This window comes from Mesoplodon mirus (assembly GCF_964341445.2).
Source record: "Mesoplodon mirus genome assembly, chromosome: X".
NCBI lineage: Eukaryota > Metazoa > Chordata > Mammalia > Artiodactyla > Ziphiidae > Mesoplodon > Mesoplodon mirus.
Genome location: NC_138981.1, coordinates 43181928 through 43200916, shown reverse-complemented (window position 1 = coordinate 43200916; position 18989 = coordinate 43181928). Strand labels below are relative to the sequence as shown.

The 18989-nt window shown below is 42.3% G+C and overlaps 1 protein-coding gene across 1 annotated transcript in view; it reads left to right on the top strand.

Moving 5' to 3' along the window:
* The window catches only part of SLC9A7 (solute carrier family 9 member A7), a 153736-nt gene that overhangs the window by 99516 nt on the left and 35231 nt on the right, over nt 1-18989 (top strand). Inside the window, exons 6-12 of the mRNA XM_082610009.1 lie at nt 3637-3742; nt 4075-4216; nt 5173-5278; nt 6525-6613; nt 6706-6819; nt 9072-9183; nt 12262-12415. Coding sequence (XP_082466135.1) covers nt 3637-3742; nt 4075-4216; nt 5173-5278; nt 6525-6613; nt 6706-6819; nt 9072-9183; nt 12262-12415 — 823 coding nt within the window. The remainder of the gene's footprint in view (nt 1-3636; nt 3743-4074; nt 4217-5172; nt 5279-6524; nt 6614-6705; nt 6820-9071; nt 9184-12261; nt 12416-18989) is intronic.

The following is an 18989-nucleotide window of genomic DNA, read 5'->3' as shown; positions in this document are numbered from 1 at the left end:
CAGAGGTCTCTTAGGCTGTCTTCATTTCTTTTCATTCTTTTTTCTTTATTCTGTTCCGCAGCAGTGAATTCCACCATTCTGCCTTCCAGGTCACTTATCCGTTCTTCTGCCTCAGTTATTCTGCTATTGATTCCTTCTAGTAGTTTTCACTTCAGTTATTGTATTGTATTGTATTGTTTCTCTCTGTTTGTTTGTTCTTTAATTCTTCTAGGTCTTTGTTAAACATTTCTTGCATCTTCTCGATCTTTGCCTCCGTTCTTTTTTCGAGGTCCTGGATCATCTTCACTATCATTATTCTGAATTCTTTTTCTGGAAGGTTGCCTATCTCCACTTCATTTAGTTGTTTTTCTGGGGTTTTATCTTGTTTCTTCATCTGGTACATAACCCTCTGCTTTTTCATCTTGTCTATCTTTCTGTGAATGTGGTTTTTGTTCCCCAGGGTGCAGGATTGTAGTTCTTCTTGCTTTTGCTGTCTGCCCTCTGGTGGATGAGGCTATCTAAGATGCTTGTGCAAGTTTCCTGATGGGAGGGACTGGTGGTGGGTAGAGCTGACTGTTGCTCTGGTGGGCAGAGCTCAGTAAAGCTTTAATCTCCTTGACTGCTGATGGGTGGGGCTGGGTTCCTTCCCTGTTTGTTGTTTGGCCTGAGGCCACCCAACACTGGAGCCCACCTGGGCTCTTTGGTGGGGCTAATGGCAGACTCTGGGATGGCTCACGCCAAGGAGTACTTCCCAGTGCTTCTGCTGCCAGTGTCCTTGTCCCCATGGTGAGCCACAGCCACCCCCCGCCTCTGCAGGAGACCCTCCAACACTAGCAGGTAGGTCTGGTTCAGTCTCCTATGGGGTCACTGCTCCTTCCCCTGGGTTCCGATGTGCACACTAGTTTGTGTGTGCCCTCCAAGAGTGGAGTCTCTGTCTCCCCCAGTCCTGTCAAAGTCCTGCAGTCAATTCCCACTAGGCTTCAAAGTCTGATTCTCTAGGAATTCCTCCCCCCGTTGCTAGACCCCCAGGTTGGGAAGCCTGACGTGGGGCTCAGAACCTTCACTCCAGTGGGTGGACTTCTGTGATATAAGTGTTCTCCAGTCTGTGAGTCAGCCACCCAGCAGTTATGGGATTTGATTTTACTGTGATTGCACCCCTTCTACCATCTCATTGTGGCTTCTTCTTTGTATTTGGATGTGGGGTATCTTTTTTGGTGAGTTCCAGTGTCTTCCTGTGGATGATTGTCCAGCAGCTAGTTGTGATTCCGGTGTTCTCGCAAGAGGGAGTGAGAGCATGTCCTTCTACTCTGCCATCTTGGTTCCTAATCGAAAATAACTGATTTTTAAATGTCTATGAAATGTGAAAACTGTGAGAAGTGTAATTTTGTATACTCTGTTATAAATGAAGACTTTCGTTATTTCATAATTCTTTATTAAACCTTCACTGTGCCCCGACCCTATGCTGGAGCACAGTGATCAATAAAATAGGGTTTCTATTTCCATGTTCTTTCTTTTTATTCCTGGTGGTCATTAACAGACATTTAAAGAGAAATTGATTTTGTTAGCTCTAAACTCAAACTTGAATGACCAGAAATAGGCATTTTCCCCCATTATGTTTTTTTTCATTTTTAATTAGTATAGTTAATATGTAATGTTACATTCGTTTTAGGTGTACAGCAAAGTATTACGTTATTTTTTTCCAGATTATATTTTTTTAACATCTTTATTGGAGTATAATTGCTTTACAATGGTGTGTTAGTTTCTGCTTTATAACAAAGTGAATCAGTTCTACATATGTATATGTTCCCATATCTCTTCCCTCTTGCGTTTCCCTCCCTCCCAGTCTCCCTATCCCACCCCTCTAGGTGGTCACAAAGCACCAAGCTTATCTCCCTGTGCTCTGCGGCTGCTTCCCACCAGCTATCTATTTTATGTTTGGTAGTGTATATATATGTCCATGCCACTCTCTCACTTTGTCACAGCTTACCCTTCCCCCTCCCCATATCCTCAAGTCCATTCTCTTATATTACAAATTTTTGAATAAACTTTTTATTGTATCTTTTGGATATTAAAAGGTGTAAGTCTGGGCTGATGACAAATTATCAGGAAATTAAACCTGCACTTTAATCTTATAGTTTGGGAGCATGGCAGAGCCAGCTAGCACCAAGTTTACATGCTCTTCAGATCCCCAGCAAGCCCAGGTTTATGATCTTCCCTTTTGCAGAGTCCTTTTTCCAATGCTTTACCACTAAGATTTTGAGATAAAAATGGTACTTATGGGACTTCCCTGGTGGCACAGTGATTAAGCATCCGCCTGCCAATGCAGGGGACATGGGTTCGATCCCTGGTTCGGGAGGATCCCACATGCTGCGGAGCAACTAAGCCTGTGCGCCACAACTACTGAGCCTGCACTCTGGAGCCTGCGAGCCACAACTACTGAGCCCGCGTGCCTAGAGCCCGTGCTCCGCAGCAAGAGAAGCCACCACAATGAGAAGCCTGCACACCGCGACAAAGAGTAGTCCCTGCTCACCACAACTAGAGAAAGCCCGCACGCAGCAGCAAAGACCCAATGCAGCCAAAAATAAATTAGTTAATTAATTCAAAAAATAAAATAAAAAATAAAGTAAAATAAAATAGGCTTTCTTTGCAGCAACATGGATGGACCTAGAGACTATCATACAAAGTGAAGTAAGTCAGAAAGAGAAAGGCAAATACCATATGATATCACTTATATTTGGAATCTAAAATATGACGTGAACGAACCTATCTACGAAACAGAAAGAGACTCACAGACATAGAGAACAGATTTGTGGTTGCCAAAGGAGAGGAAGGTGGGGGAGGGATGGAGTGGGAGATTTGGATTAGCAGATGCAAACTGTTATATATATCAATAGAATGGATAAACTAGCACAGGGAACTATATTCAGTATCTGTGATAAACCATAATGGAAAAGAATACGAAAAAGAATGTGTATGTGTGTGTGTGTGTGTATTCAGATATCACTTTGCTGTAACCTAAAACTAACACAACTTTGTAAATCAACTATACTTCAATAAAGTAAAAAATAAAATAGGGTTTCTGCCTTCAAAGAGATTTCACCCCACCAGTAGAGCCAAGTCACATTAATTGTGATTATTTTTTACGTTCTGTAATAGAAGTGTTTCCAAAGTGTTATGGGATTACAGTTGAGAGCACAGTGTTATTAGAATCAAGCATCATATCACTCCTCATTAAGATTAGGAAGATTGGGGCTTCCCTGGTGGCGCAGTGGTTGAGAGTCCGCCTGGGGATGCAGGGGACACGGGTTCGTGCCCCGGTCTGGGAAGATCCCACATGCCGCCGAGTGGCTGGGCCCGTGAGCCATGGCCGCTGAGCCTGCGCATCCGGAGCCTGTGCCTCACAACGGGAGAGACCACAACAGTGAGAGGCCCGCGTACTGCAAAAAAAACAAAACAAAAATAAACAACAACAACAAAAAGATTAGGAAGATTGCCATTTTCATTTCTGCCGTAGACAGAGGACCCATCTTTGACTCCCTTACTGTCTTCCAAACCACCCTGTCCCACCAAAGATAAGAATTGCTTCTATGAATTTGTTATCAATGGCTTAAAGTCAGAAACCACAACTAATTTGTATGCTTTTGGCCCATGTTTTAGTGACTGTACTGGCGATATTTAATGAATTGCATGCAGATGTGGACCTTTACGCACTTCTGTTTGGAGAAAGTGTCCTAAATGATGCTGTTGCCATTGTACTGTCCTCGTAAGTAACAATATTTCTGCCTGGGAAGAGAGACTCTGGCTTCCTGAATGCTCTGGGCTAAAATCAGAGGCCCATCTTAAATGTGTTAAATTTTGAATTGGGTGCTCTTCTAAATGAGGTTTATAGACTTAGTTGATAAAGTTATGTTGCTTTGTCCAGTTGGCAGTGGTTAGAATACCGATACCATTATAACATGGTGACTGCAGATTAAATTAAATGAATACACCATGGGGAGGGATCTGCAGAGTGTAGATACCTATGTTTGTCGATATTTGTAAGTACCATGGTGTAAAACCAGCTTAGTGTTTTTTAACTCTCTCTTTAAACTCCAGGTCTATTGTTGCCTACCAGCCAGCGGGGCTGAACACTCACGCCTTTGATGCTGCTGCCTTTTTTAAGTCAGTTGGCATTTTTCTAGGTATATTTAGTGGCTCTTTTACCATGGGAGCTGTGACTGGTGTTGTGACTGCTCTAATATCCTTTTTGTAGTTTCTGCCCCTGCCGAAGTATGACTATGTGGCATTGCACTTGGGAAAAGAAAGTTCTCAGTTCTTCTTTCAGAAATGAATCTTAAATTAATTGTTCCACAGGGGGCTGGGGGCTCCTGAAATGTCACCCTTTGGTGAAACATGACAGTCAGTGGCCTAGCTAAGAGTTTGAGAAAATGTTTGAGAGTGGAGCTCGTGGCTTAGCTCTGTCCTCACCTTTGTGCTTTCTGTCCTTCCTATAAACCTGTCAGAGATAGGAGCTTGGGGGAAGCGTCAGTTTTTTTGGGGGGGTGGGGTGGGGCGGAAAGAGTGGAAGAGCCAGGAGGAGGCTGGGAATCAGGGACCACCTCTCAGGAGGCTGGGAGGAAGCAGGCTGTGAAGTACTTTAGCCACAGCCTGACTGCTGTTGTCCAGTGTTCCAGGCCATATGGGGCTAACGTGGCCGTAAGTAGCCAGGGACTATCTGGGGGAATTACAGCAAGGTGGCCTTCCTTAAGCCAAGGACTGTACAATGTTGACTTAAAAACCAACCAACCAACAAACCAACCAACATAAAAGCAAAGTGCAGAATGAGCAGGCAAGCCTTCCACAGGTTAAGATTTAACCATTTTAAGTGTACAATTCAGTGGCCTTAGGTGCATCCACGATGTTGTGTAACCATCCCCACTATTTCCCGATCCTTCTTCGTCATCCCCAGCAGAAAGTGTGTGCCCATTAAACAATATGATCCCTATATCCTCCCCTCTCCCAGCCCTTGGAAACCTCTATTCTACTGGGAAGCTTCATTTTCTTTACTTTAAAAACCAAGCAGCAGCTCTGGGGCCCCAAAGGAAGAGCTGAAGGGAAAGGGTAGCCCTTAGGGAGGGGTCCTGGGCTAAGAGAGTGTGGTTCTCGGTGACCCTGACGCTTGTTGCTGGAGACAGTTCCTTGACAGGAGCTGACGTGACCAAGTTTACCAAGCTGCACTGCTTCCCCCTGCTGGAGACGGCGCTCTTCTTCCTGATGTCGTGGAGCACCTTCCTCTTGGCAGAAGCCTGTGGGTTTACCGGTGGGTTTCCTCTGCCCTTGGCCACCCTTCCCCTCACTGTGGCGGAGGCTGTGGGAGCTTGAGGGGAGCGAAGAATTCTTAAATAGCTGCTGCCCAGAGTTGATAAACCACTCACGGAGTGTCCATATGGAGGACTGCTGAGCAAGGCTGGTGTTCTGCCTTATGAATAATTTAGTTTCCCAGAGCTACATATTTTTTAAAGGATAAGCTTTATTGTTTCAAACTCAGTTACATCCTTGAGTACTCATTCTAACTATAAGTAGATACTTAGCTGCAAAAGTTACTGAATATATTAACACCTTATTTGTATCCTCCCCTGGATTGCTTCGTTATTTTACAAACAGTAGCAATAACAAGCAAAATACATATCCTTTTAAAGGTAATTTTGCTTCTACTCAGATGAGTGTGAGCACTATTTTTCCTTGTTTTGTTTCTGGTCTGTTTAATCATTGCTTTTCAATACTGTGTTTTTATGGTGCCCGTTTCACAGATTATTAGTGTGAGTGATCATGTGGTTTTAGTTCCTCACATTCCCTCATTAAAAAAAATAAATCATTGGATTTTTCTATTAGAAAACTCAAGTACAGTTACTATACATAATCCAGGTAATTCGGAAGTCCTTTTTATCGTCTTTTCAAAATATTGCAGCATATCTTTATATGCCTCACTTCCTTTAAAACTTGACAGTCATCTGTAAATATATAGGCAAAGTCCCAGGTGTGTTAATTGTCTTACACAGCAAAATAGTCACCGTTAACCAGAAATCTAGATTATCAGGGCCAGGATAATTGGACTAGTACTCTGGATCCATTTTGTCTGAAGCCCTGGACCATGCAAAAATATAAAGCATTTGTTTGAAATTGAATTCATTCATTCAGTGAACAGAGAGGAATATGACAAAAGTGTGTGATGGGCGCACACTTCACAGTCTCTTTGAGGGAATGAATGCTAAATGCCATATAGAGATGGCCAATTCAGTAGGAGTTTAGAAGAGGGGAGAGAATGCTCTTAAAAGTGGAACAAGGGGGAAATCAGGGGCCTTGTCTTTGAAGGAGGGCAGGGTTGGGAGAAGCAAAGGTTGATATGAGAAGTGTGGGCAGAGGGAGCTTTCAGTAATAGGAAATTTTCAAAAACTTTCAGGAAGTTGGATATGCTGGGCTTGCCTACCTTAACTTTTTGTTTCAAGGAGAATTTTTTTCTGCTTCTTTTTTTCCCTCCATTGATTTTTTTTTAACTCTCTTGCCAGGCGTTGTAGCTGTCCTTTTCTGTGGAATCACACAAGCTCATTACACCTACAACAATCTGTCGGTGGAATCAAGAAGTCGAACGAAGCAGGTGAGGGAGAGGCCTGTGTCCCCACAAGTGGCCTGCGAATACAAGGGAGGGGACCCACAGGGTTTACGGCTTCCTTTTCCCTTTTTGTGCAGCTCTTTGAGGTGTTACACTTCCTGGCAGAGAACTTCATCTTCTCCTACATGGGCCTGGCGCTGTTTACCTTCCAGAAGCACGTTTTCAGCCCCGTTTTCATCGTTGGAGCTTTTGTATCCTTTTTTTGGTTCCCCCATTTTCTACACGGAAAGACAACCATGGCTGCGGAAGCTGTAACAATAATTTCTGGTTTGGCGGGGAGGTGACTGAGCCAGCACTGGTTCATGGTGTTTTTATGATGAGAAAAAGAAGGCTTAAGTGGTAAATGTAAAGCTAGGTGTATTTGATTTCAAGGACCGGTGTTGATTCTAGGGTTGCCCTTTCTGCATTTTCTGTGTAAGGTGGCCTTTCTGTTACACTGGTGATTGGCAGGTGGTAGTTTTTTTTTTAAAGCACCCTTCCTAGCAGAGCTAAAAATCGGCAACCCATGTCAGTCCCCCAAATTGTTTTTTTTCTCATCACCACGTGAATTCCAATCCAGGAGCTTCCCCGTTTGGAAGACCTGAAGGTTCTGTGTCTCTTGCTCTCAGCTGCACGTGGTTGCAAGCTGCCCTTCCTCTCGCCACCCAGGGCAGCCTGCAGGCAGTGTGCACGCTTTCACCCGAGCTTCCGTACGGTGACCCTTTTCTTTAACGCAAAAAAAAAAAAAAAAAGAAATGGAGAGGAAGGGCAGATGAAATGGAGAAATACTGGGTTCTTTGATTTAGTCCCATCGTGAGAGCAGTTTTTGGAAGAGAAACACAGTTTTGGGGGTTGGCTCCTCTCAAGTGAGGAGAGATACGAATGCCCAGCAGTGTGTGGACAGCTGAGAGCTTTGCTCAGTTGGCCTCAGATCCTATTGTTTTCATTAAAGTGAACTCTTCTGGGCCTTGGAACTATAGCAGTTCAGCTCAGCCTGGTGTTCCAAATTCTGAGCAGGTGTCCACTATTGCTGGTTATTCCCTTTTGCCTTTTCTGAGGTCTCATGGGTATCCTTAGATCTTGGGATGCTGGCCCCCCCAAAAAGGAGTATTTTTCTCTTCTGGGCTTCTCATTTATTGTGCAGGTATAAATGATACTCACCAAGCAGCTAGAGAGCGACAGTGGCCTAATGCCATGCCAGAGTCCTGCCAGTTAGAGTATTATCTGCTTCAACTGGGGCTCATTTCTTAGATTTACACACTCAACAGACCAAGAGCTAAAGATCCAGCGGATCAGTGCTTTTATTCTTAAGAAAGACCTGACATGTCATTTTGATTTGTATTCTTAGCACGGCATCCTGTGAGAGATAGTGAGAGTGCTGCCTTGTTTACAGCGTGGGGGCCTTGTTCAAGGGGGAGCCGGGGCCTCTGTGAATCCTGAAGGCCGCTTCCACTTGCAGACTTATGCGTGGCTCCTGGGATAGAATGTTATAAGCACGACCTCTTTCCTTCTGTGAAAAAGAAAACAAAACAGTAGCAAAAAGGGAAAAAATAGAGAGCGATAAAAGAAGAAAAGTAGTTCGTATTTTATCCTAGAGAAGGCAGAAGACAGTCCCGCCCTCACTTCTGTCTGAGACAGCTGCAGCTCCGGCTGGTCGAAACGGAAGCTCCCTGTTCCTCTGGTTCCCACAGTGGTTTCCTCCTATGACCAGGGCAGTGTGCATCTCTCTGCTGGGCTCTGTTCTAAACTCAGCAAGTGACGAATGACCGGTTTCCCTGAATTCTTTGGTTTGCACAGTAAGAGTTCCTCTTCCACACTCCTCCGTTTCCATCTCTTACCTCCCCAAAGATATGTTAGCCTCTTAGGCAGAGAAATCTCCCCAGGCTGATCCTTGTGAGGAATATGAATATGTCTTCATGGTAGGAATACTGTAAGTTTCCCCACCTCTTATTTGTAGGATCTTCCTGGTCATACAAACCCCTGATGTTTACTTCCAACCAAAGCTTATGAGCTCACCCACTGAGCTTTTTCTCTATAGTTTGACTCAGGGGGTAGTAATTTTTTCTTCTTGTGATTTTTTTTCTTCCAGTAGAGTCCAGCACGCTCTTTGCTTCTCTTAACTCCCCACCCCAGCCGTGGCACCTTAGCTTATTTCTGGACTCATTTTTAGGTAGGTCGGAGACTTGGTCCATATCAGTTTAATCAAATCAGGAAGTTACAACAGTGTGTTTAACAGGCCAAAAATTGTCTCTCTGAGTCAGGAGGTTGGGGAAATTGGCCAGTGGAATCCCACTTGCTGCTGAGACTTGTTTGGCGGGAAATGAGACAGCCTGCCTTCTCTGTGCAACTCTCCTGATCACAGCAAGGTGTCATGGCATTCCTAAAATTTTCTGCTCAGTCACAGGTTGTGTGCAAGTGCCATCCTGGAAACCTGTTGGGCCCTTAACTTCCACCTGGCGACCAGGTTGCCATCTTCCTGGGCAGAGCTGCACACATCTACCCGCTCTCCTTCTTCCTCAACTTGGGCAGAAGGCACAAGATTGGCTGGAATTTTCAACACATGATGATGTTTTCAGGTAAAAAAAATGTAAATAAAATGAGTTTTATTAACTTTCTATGGAGTAAAAGAAATAAAATATACTCACATTAGCAAGATGAACCCCAAACTGGAAGATAACAGCTGTGATAGTTCTGCTTGACTTACACTGTCTCCCAAATGCTTCCTCTTCACTACAAAGCTGAGAAGAGTGGAGAAGCCACTGAGGGGACAAAGGACAATAAAGAAATATGTGGAGATAAAGAAGGAGAGGGCAATTGGCATGAGGTAGATGGTGCAGTGAGAGTGGAAAGCATCCGACTTTATAGACGAGACCCAAGTAAGAGCATCTCTGTAGAGCAGAGGGAGGAGATAGGCAAAAGGCCACCGTGACCCTTAAAGGTGCCTCTGTCCGGGAAGGGGGAGGGGCTGTACAGGAGGCAAAGTGAGTAGCAGCCCTTTACTGCCACACAGTAGTTCTTGGAGGCCTCAGAGAGTCATACTGAAATCACACCAGCAGGCACTGCTCAGCAAAGCAGTTGCTTTGTCTAGTCCTTGCTTGCATCTGTACTTAAGTACACAGCCCGCCTTAATGATTTCCTTTCACTCTGACACACATTTGTTGAGCATCCTCGTTATATACGTCACACTTCAAGGTTGTGGAGGATACAGAAACCCACCTCCTTCCAGGAGCTCACAGTCCACTGGGGGGAGACAGGTGTACAAAGAGCTAAGTTTCTCCCAAGAGAGGCTGGTAAATTGCACAAAAGAAAAGCAGGGCCCAGGCCCATCTTCGCCAAGGGGTAGCCTTCGAACTGGGCTTGGATGCAGTGGCATTTCAGGAGGTGGCAGGTTGGAAGGGCAGGAAAGCATTGCTGTGTGTGGCTTTTTCAGGGTAGGGTAGCAGTCTGGTTTAAATGTGAGACACATGGGATAATGCAGAACGAGGGTGAGGTTGGAAAGGGAAATTGCACGTAAACTGGCGCAAGCCTTCAGGTTGCATCTGAATCACCTGTTGGTCCGGTTAAAAGCAGATTGCTGGGCCCCACCACCAGAGTGTGATTCTGAGGGTACGGGGTGAGCCCCGAGAATTTGCATCTCTAACATCTTCTCGGCTGCTGCTGCTGTTGCAGCTGGTTTGAGCACCACACTTTGAGAATCATTGCTGGAGTCTAGACCACGGAGAAGCTCCAGTGCTATGCCAAGGAGTTGGGCTTTTATCCAAGAGCAGCTGGGAAACATTAGAGGCTTCTGAGGAGGGCAGTGACAGACCAGATCGTCCATACATATTAGAAAAATGCCAGTGGAAAGAGAAAGATGAATTGGAGATAGCTCAGTCACCTAGATAAAGTTTTAAGTGTGTTCATTATCTTCTGTGCTAAAAGACTGAGAAGTACACAGTGCTGTTTAAAGATATCTCCTATCAAAATTATTTTCTGCTGGGAGAAATCTGGCTTTCAAAAGGAACTCATTCTTCAAGGCGATGAAAGAAATACCTGAGGTTCCACCTTCATATTGCTTACAGTGTTTACCTAATAAAGAAGAATGGAGCACACGTTGTCTCTCTCTGGCCCTCAAGTCTTCTTCTTTGAGACAACGTCCATTTAAAGGTTTAAATATTAAGTGGTGTCGTAGCTGGCTGTAGGATGGTCTAGATGTGTGTCAATATTTGACTAGGACAGATTAATAAAGAACATCGACTTTGCTCTATTTTTTAATGTACATTTTACTGAATCACTCTTCTTTAGTGAATTGTTGTGAAGTTCTCAGGTTAATGAAATTGTGAAATTATTGGAAAAGGTGGGAAAATATGTGAATAAATATACTGAGTATTAATTTTTCATTCTCATAATATACACACAGTCTTACCCATGGTGAATAGGAATTTATACCAGATAGCTATTAAAGACCATGGATTAAGTCTTTACTATAGAACAAATTAGGAGCATAGTATGGGGAAGGAACAAAAGAGCTTAGAAAGAGAAGCTCTAGAACATAAAAATGTGTCTGTAGACCACGGGTCAGCCAATTTGGTTGCTGCCTGTTTTCATCTACCCCGTGGGCTAAGAATGGCTTTTACAGATGAATATTTGCAACCTATTTGATGATAGGGGACACTAACTTTGAAACCCAATTAACTGAAATCTCCCACCCCCAGAAGAATTCCATTCTTTTCACTAGTAGACCTGGATTACAATAAATTGAACTCATTATTATAATAATTATTATTACTTATTATAATTACTTATTATAGTTTTATAACATGGTACTTATATATTATACTTATAGTACTTATTATGCTCTTGGTTTTTGTCAATAAAATTTTGTGGAAATTTGTTTTCTCTCTTTTATGTAAGTACCTACGTAACATCCTTGGTTTTTCCTCTTGGCCCACAAAGCCTAAAATAGTATCTGACACTTTACAGAAAACTCACCAACTCCTGATATAGATCAGGTTATATTGTTACTTCTCTGCCTGGCTTTGCTAAGGAAATGCTGAGCTGTTTTGTGCATTTCACATACTCATACCTAGCCTGCTTCTTAAGTTTATAATGACTGTATAGTGCTTGGGTAGTACTTGGATCACAGACTCAGAGAGCTTATATGATTATTTCTTATTTATATTTCTTTTTGGTTCATGTTATTAGCAGGAGAATTATTTCAGTAATAAAAGAGTATTATTATTCTAAAATGTGCTATACAAAGCGGTGCAGTGTTTTTCTCATTGCATTTGGGCATTTTGCAAAAGAAAACTTCAAATAGGAGGAAATCCTATTCCTTTAAAGTTATTTTCTGTATAAAACAACTCGACTCCTGAAGCATAAGCAGATACAATTTTTTTTTTCTTTTTTGCGGTATGCGGGCCTCTCACTGTTGTGGCCCCTCCCGTTGCGGAGCACAGGCTCCGGATGCGCAGGCCCAGCGGCCATGGCTCACGGGCCCAGCCGCTCCGCGGCACATGGGATCCTCCCAGACCGGGGCACGAACCCGTAACCCCTGCATCGGCAGGCGGACTCTCAGCAGATACAATTTATTAGCCCCAAGTGGCAGCAGTGGATTTGAGGACACATTGTTATTTATCCTTATGACAGGAGAGCTTCCTCTTTGGTCCCTGCAGGCCTCAGGGGAGCGATGGCATTTGCACTGGCCATCCGAGACACGGCATCCTATGCACGCCAGATGATGTTCACGACCACCCTCCTCATTGTCTTCTTCACCGTCTGGATCATTGGTGGAGGCACGACGCCCATGTTGTCATGGCTTAATATAAGGTCGGTTTGAAACTCAGGCCAGTTTTGTGCCTAACTATGTCACTATTCCCATGCAGGGGGTGCTACATACAGCTTAGTGCATGGAAGGCTTTTATAGTTTCTTGTTTTGTTTGGGGAAGGATTAAAAATTAAAAAACAATAAATACAAATTCAGAGTATTGAATTTTCCACGAGAAAAAAAATCATTAAACTGTTTGTGGGTACAAAAACACAAGGAATTAGAAACACCTGGACTTTGCTAGTGCCGCGACATTAGGGCAAGAATTCAAAAAGTCTTAAAGCTGCAGGAGAGAGAATAAACATAGCTGCTGGCAATGTCTGGCATTTCACATTCCTTTGAAGTCAAACCTAAGGCCTTGAAAAATAAGCTCATCAGCTGGAAATAAAGGGAGGCCATTAGAGTTTTGTTTTAGGAGGAAACTGTATGCTGCGTCTCTTCTTGCTTTAGTGCACAGAAGAGGTGACATTTCCTGCATAACCCTCACTTCTTGCAGCCTCATGGACATCCCCGGCCTGTGGTTTTGTAGCTGTGTCAGGATGGAGAGTCATTGACCCAAGTTTGATTTTTTTTAAGAGCATTTGAATTGCAAACTGTGCCTGTGAGCTCCAGCACCTTACAGTAAAGAGGACATTGGAACAGGGTTCAGGAGACCCACAGCCTAACTCTGACCCTGGTTTAAGACAAGCTCCTCATGTCTTTCGGCCTCCGTATTCCTTCACGTTAAATAAAAGCATGCTGTCACCTTTTCTCCAGGTCCCTGCAGCTCTAAGTGTGTCCTGTGCGTCATCGAAAGTGCTCTTGCCACTTGCCTCAGTTTCAGATCTGCAAAGGGTGAACATGCTGGGAATGAGAAGACTTGGGTGGCGCATAGGTGTGAAGAATTCTCTGAAAAGCCACAAGATGGCGATGTTTTTTTTTTCTCTTTCTCTGCTGGCTGTTAGTTTGCTCAGGGCTGACAACTGCGGAGTACACCTAGCTTGGAGGAGGGAGAAACCGACAAGGATCTTGCAGTCATCCTTGGGGTCAGGGAGGAAACTGGGATTTGAGAGAATAGTCTCCCTCTTCTGGAACTTTTATATTGATGGGAGGCAGGGATTCCTGGGCGTGGCCACTGCCGGCTGCACCATTTCTGGGTTAGTGGGTCTCAGCCTCAGATCTGAGTGGGTCTGGGTGGGCTTATCAGTAAGAGTCTTACAATAGCTAACGTTTGTGCTGCAGTTGTTGGTTGAGATGCCAACACGTACATTAAGATAATCCTCACAGCATTCCTATAAGGGAGCTACTACTATTTCAGTTTAGAGCTGAGGAAACTGAGGCATAGAGCAATAACTTGCCCAAGGTCACAAAGCTTTAAGTGGGCAAGCTGGGATTTGAACCCAGGTACACTCTTAGCTACTGTGCTATACTGCCCAAAAGGCTTGCTGTGTTAGGGACCGTTTTCATGTTGTAAAATTCAGGATGATTAAAATTTCAGTTTCCTGGAGTGAATGTCAAGAGTCATATTAGGGAAAATAATTCATCTGTGGAAGTAGGAATCTGAAGAAGAAAATGTACAGATTTTTGGCTTTAAACTTGAGACACAAGATGGTATCATCTTTGTTCTGTGTAGCAAAATAAGAGCAAGAAAGGAGGTTTACCCTGCACAGAGTTGAGAATCTTTGCATTTGGTGACCTCTCTGAGATTACTTCCTGCTCCTATTTATCTGGTTACCCAGTAGGTGCCCTGGATGCTCAGAGCCTGGTTAAATCATGTTTGTTTTTCAGGCTATTTCATAAGTTCTTTTCTGACCGACCCCTGGCAACACATACAGGACCAAATAACTTTCCACTGAGAGTAGACAGTTGACTTGTGACATTTTGCACTTCTCATAACCCTTTTCAAAAAATGAGCCATTGAAGTAGTCCTACCCAGAGCCAGGAGCGTGGGCTACTTTCCCTGATGTGTTCAAGCTGTCTATGTACACATATAATAATTGGATTGTTGTGAAAATATTAATGGGGTATATAGATAGCACTTAGAACATAACAGCTAGCACATGGTGAGAGGTCAGGAAATGACTGCGTATGAGGGATCCAGTTTCTCCCATATCCTTGCCAGCATTTGCTGTTGACACTTTTTTATTTTAGTTGTTCCAATAGGTATGTGGGGATACCTCATTGTGGTCTTAATTTGTATTTCTCATGGCTGATGATGTTGAATATCTCTTCATGTGCTTATTTGCCATTCAAATAAGCAATGGTGAAATATCTGTTCAAGGTTTTTGTCCATTTTCTGATTAGATTATTTGTTTTTTTAATTGAGTTTTGTCAATTCTTTATTTGTTCTAGATACTAGTCTGTTATCAGATATGTGGTTTGCAAATATTTTCTCCTAGTCTGCAGCTTGTCTTTTAACCCTTTTAACAGTCTGTCATAGAGCAGAACTTTTAATTTTAATGAAATGCAACTTATTTCTTTACTTATTTATTTATTTATTTTTAACATCATGGTTTTGGTGTTATGTCTAAGGACTCTTCATCAAGCCCTAGGTCCCAAAGATTTTCTTCTGTGTTATCTTCTAAAAGTTTTTTAGTTTTATGCTTTACATTTAAATCTATGATCCATCTTAAGTTAATTTTTATATTAGACATGAGGTTTAGGTTGAGGTTTTATTTTATTTTTTTGACTATGGCTATCTAGTTGTTCCAGCACAATTTGTAAGAGAGACTGTCCTTACTCCATTGAATTACTTTTTCTCCTTTGCCAGGAATCAGTTGGCTGTATGCATTCGGGTCTGTTTCTGTTCTGCTCTGTTGATTTATGTGTCTGTACCTCCACCAGTACCACACTTTGATAACTATGGTTATATAATAAGCTTGAGCATCAGGCAGAGTGGGTCCTCCCACTTTATTCTTTTTCAAAATTGTCATAGCTCTTCTTCTAATTCCTTTCTATATACATTTTAGAATAAGCTTGTCTACATCTTAAAAAAAACCTTGTGCTGGGATTTTCATAGGAATTGTGTTAAACCTCTATATCAGTTTGGGGAGAATTGACATCTTTACCTTATTCAGTCTTCCAATCCATGAAAATGGCACATTTCTCCATTTATTTATGTCTTCTTTGATTTCTTTTAGCAGTATTTTATAGTTTTCAGCATAGAATGCCTGTGTGTGTTAGAGTTACGTCTTGAGTATTTCTTCTTCATTTTGAGCTATTTTAAATGTTATTCTATCTTCAGTTTCACTTTCTGTGTGTTCATTGCCAGGGTATAGAAATACGACTGGTTTTTGTAGGTTGACCTTGTATCCTGACACCTTGCCAATTTCACTTATTCGTTCTAGGAGAGTTTGTTTTTGGTTTTATAAATTCTTTGGGACTTTCTATGTAGACCATCAGATCATTTGCAAATAGAGACAGTTTCATTTTTTCCTTTCCAACCAGTGTGCTATTTCCTTCTCTTAACTTATTGCTCTGGCTAGGACCATCAGTACTATATTAAATAAGAGTGATGTGAGCAGACATCCTTGCTTTGTTCCCGATCTTAAGGGGAAAGCATTCAGTCTTTCGCCAGTAAGTGTGATGTTAGCTGTAGGGTTTTTGTAGATGTTCATCATCAAGTTGAGGAAGTTCCCATCTATTGCTAGTTTTCTGAGAGTTTTATCATGAACAGATGTTGAATTTTATCAAATGCTTTTCTGTATCAATTGATATGATCATATGATTTTTCTTGTTTAGCCTGTTAATATGATAGGTTACATTGAGTAATTTTCAAATATGGAACCAACCTTGCTTGTTAAACCCCACTTGGTTGTGGTGTATAAATAAATGTTTTACATACTGCTGAATTCTATTAACTAACATGTTGTTAAGGATTTGGGATACCGGTCTGTAGTGTTCTTTTTTCATACTGCCTTTGATTTGATATCAGGGTAATCTGGCCTCTCAAAGTGAGTTGGGACATATTTCCTACTCTTCTGTTTTCTGGAAGAGGTTGTTTAGAATTGGTATTAATTCTTCCTGAAGGTTTTATGGAATCCTCCAGTGAAACCGACTGGTCCTGGAGTCTTCTTTCCCAGAAGTTTTATTATATAAATTATGAAGCCAGTTTCTTTAACAGCTATATCTCATATTGGTGAGTTGTGGCAGTTTGTGAAATTGGTCATTTTCATCTAATTGTCATGTTTATGTTGTTCATAGCATAACCTTATTATTGTTTTTATGTCTGTGAGATCTGTAGTGATATCCCATGTTTCATTCATGACACAGTATTAGTAATTTGCATCTTCTCTCTCTTTTTTTTTCTTTCAGTCTTGCTAGAGGTTTGTCAATTTTAATGATCTTTTCAAAGAACTAGCTTTTTATTTCATTGATTTTCTGTATTGTTTCTCTGTTTTCAATTTCAATCTGCTTCTATCTTTATTAGTTCCTTCTTTCTGTCCAACTCTACCCAGATAGTGTAATGAAGCAAAGTGTGCCATTGGTGAAGAATACATATGGTGTCAGTTCATTGCGTTTTTTTCAGATGTGTATAAATAGTGATATGTTAGAGGTAGAAACTGACATTTACGGAGATTACATCAAAAGAAATTCCCTCAGAAATAAGGTAATGAGACTGATTGGTTTTTGTGGCTTGTGCTTATGGTGTTACTTAATGGCCACGAATCATTTATGTGGACCAGGTTCTTATTCTAAAATGATTCGGAAACCCCCTGAAGTTCAGTGTGGTGTTTTGACATCTGTGACCTCAGTAAGATCAGTACCTAGTTGTTTCTTACTTCTCCAGGCTGCTGACAGAGGTTCTGATCAGCTGCTAAGTGGCTGCCCAGAAGTCAGAAGCCCAGGGTAGGACTTGGAGTTCCTCCATAAATAATTAGGAGTTAGCTATGACTTTTAACCATGGCTAATTTCTAGTCTGTGTATAATATAAAATGAATATAACCACAAATCCAAAGCCAGGTCACTGCTTTCCAGAAATCCAACTTATCTTTTTAAATTGGAATTTTGTGATTGCTATTTTGTTGTTGTTGTTGTTGTTTTTTGCGGTACACGGGCCTCTCACTGTTGTGGCCTTTCCCATCGCGGAGCACAGGCTCCGGACGCGCAGGCTCAGCGGCCATGGCTCACAGGTGCAGCCGCTCCGTGGCATGTGGGATCCTCCCGGACCGGGGCACGAACCCATGTCCCCTGCATCGGCAGGCGAACTCTCAACCACTGCGCCACCAGGGAAGCCCTGCTATTTTGTTTTTTTTTATTATTTCTTTAACCATTACAAAAATTGAAATATAGTTAATTTATTACAATGTTGTATTAGTTTCAGTAGTACAGCAAAGTGATTCACCATCCATGTTGCTGCAAATGGCATTATTTCATTCTTTTTCGTGGCTGAGTAATATTCCATCGTGTGTGTGTGTGTGTGTGTGTGTGTGTGTGTGTGTGTGTTGTGTTCATATTATCACATCTTCTTTATCCATTCCTCTGTTGATGGACATTTAGGTTGCTTCCATGTCTTGGCTATTGTAAATAGTGCTGCAATGAACATTGGGGTGCATGTGTATTGTTTTGTTTTGTTTTGTTTTTTGGTCACACCACACGGCTTGTGGGATCTCAGTTTCTCAACCAGGGATTGAACCGGGGTCACAGCCGTGAAAGCCCGGAATTCTAACCATGGGGGCCACCAGGGAACTCCCGCATGTATCTTTTCGAATTATAGTTTTCTCCTGATATATGCCCAGGAGTGGGATTGCTAGATCATACGGTAATTCTACTTTTAGTTTTTAAGGAACCTCCATACTGTTCTCCATAGTGGCTGCACCAATTTACATTCCCACCAACGGTGGAGGAGGGTTCCCTTTTCTCCACACCCTCTCCAGCATTTATTATTTGTAGACTTTTTAATGATGGCCATTCTGACTGGTGTGAGGTAATACCTCATTGTAGTTTTGATCTGCATTTCTCTAATAATTAGTGATGTTGAGCATGTGATTGCTATTTTAAAACATAATGGCAAAATGCTGAAATTGCTTTCTGGTAATATACAAACTACATACTATTTTTCTTAGTCTCTTGAGCAAGTTGTTGTTGTTCACAAAGGTTGTAATTTTGGCAACTTGAAAAAACCATCAGATGTGCAGATTCAGCAGCTGAGCCTCATCTATGTCCTGAGCACATTTTGGTGGCATGGTGGCTGTCCTCTTGGAAGGCCCAGCTTCAAGTGACACACCAATGAAGTGGTGGTGATTGTGGTGGGGGGTTAATGGCATACACCCAGGCAGCCAAATGAACAGGATAACCTTCATACTCCAGAGTGCAGCAATACAATCACTCAAGGACAAGTAAGGTCACTCTGCTAGGTATAATCCTGTCACACTGAGAGTTTAAGATAAAGCTCTTTAAAGATAAATTAAGGAATAAAGGCAGGGAGAAGCCCTGAGATCTTTATGTAATAGCATTTGTTACTGAATATTTTTAAAAGAATTTAAAGATGCCACCTTGTAGTCAAAGGCAATATCCTGTAAGGGGTAGAGGTAGGGCTCTGGGATCTAACAGCTTCAATTGCAATCTTGGTTCCATCATTTTCTACCTTTGTGACCT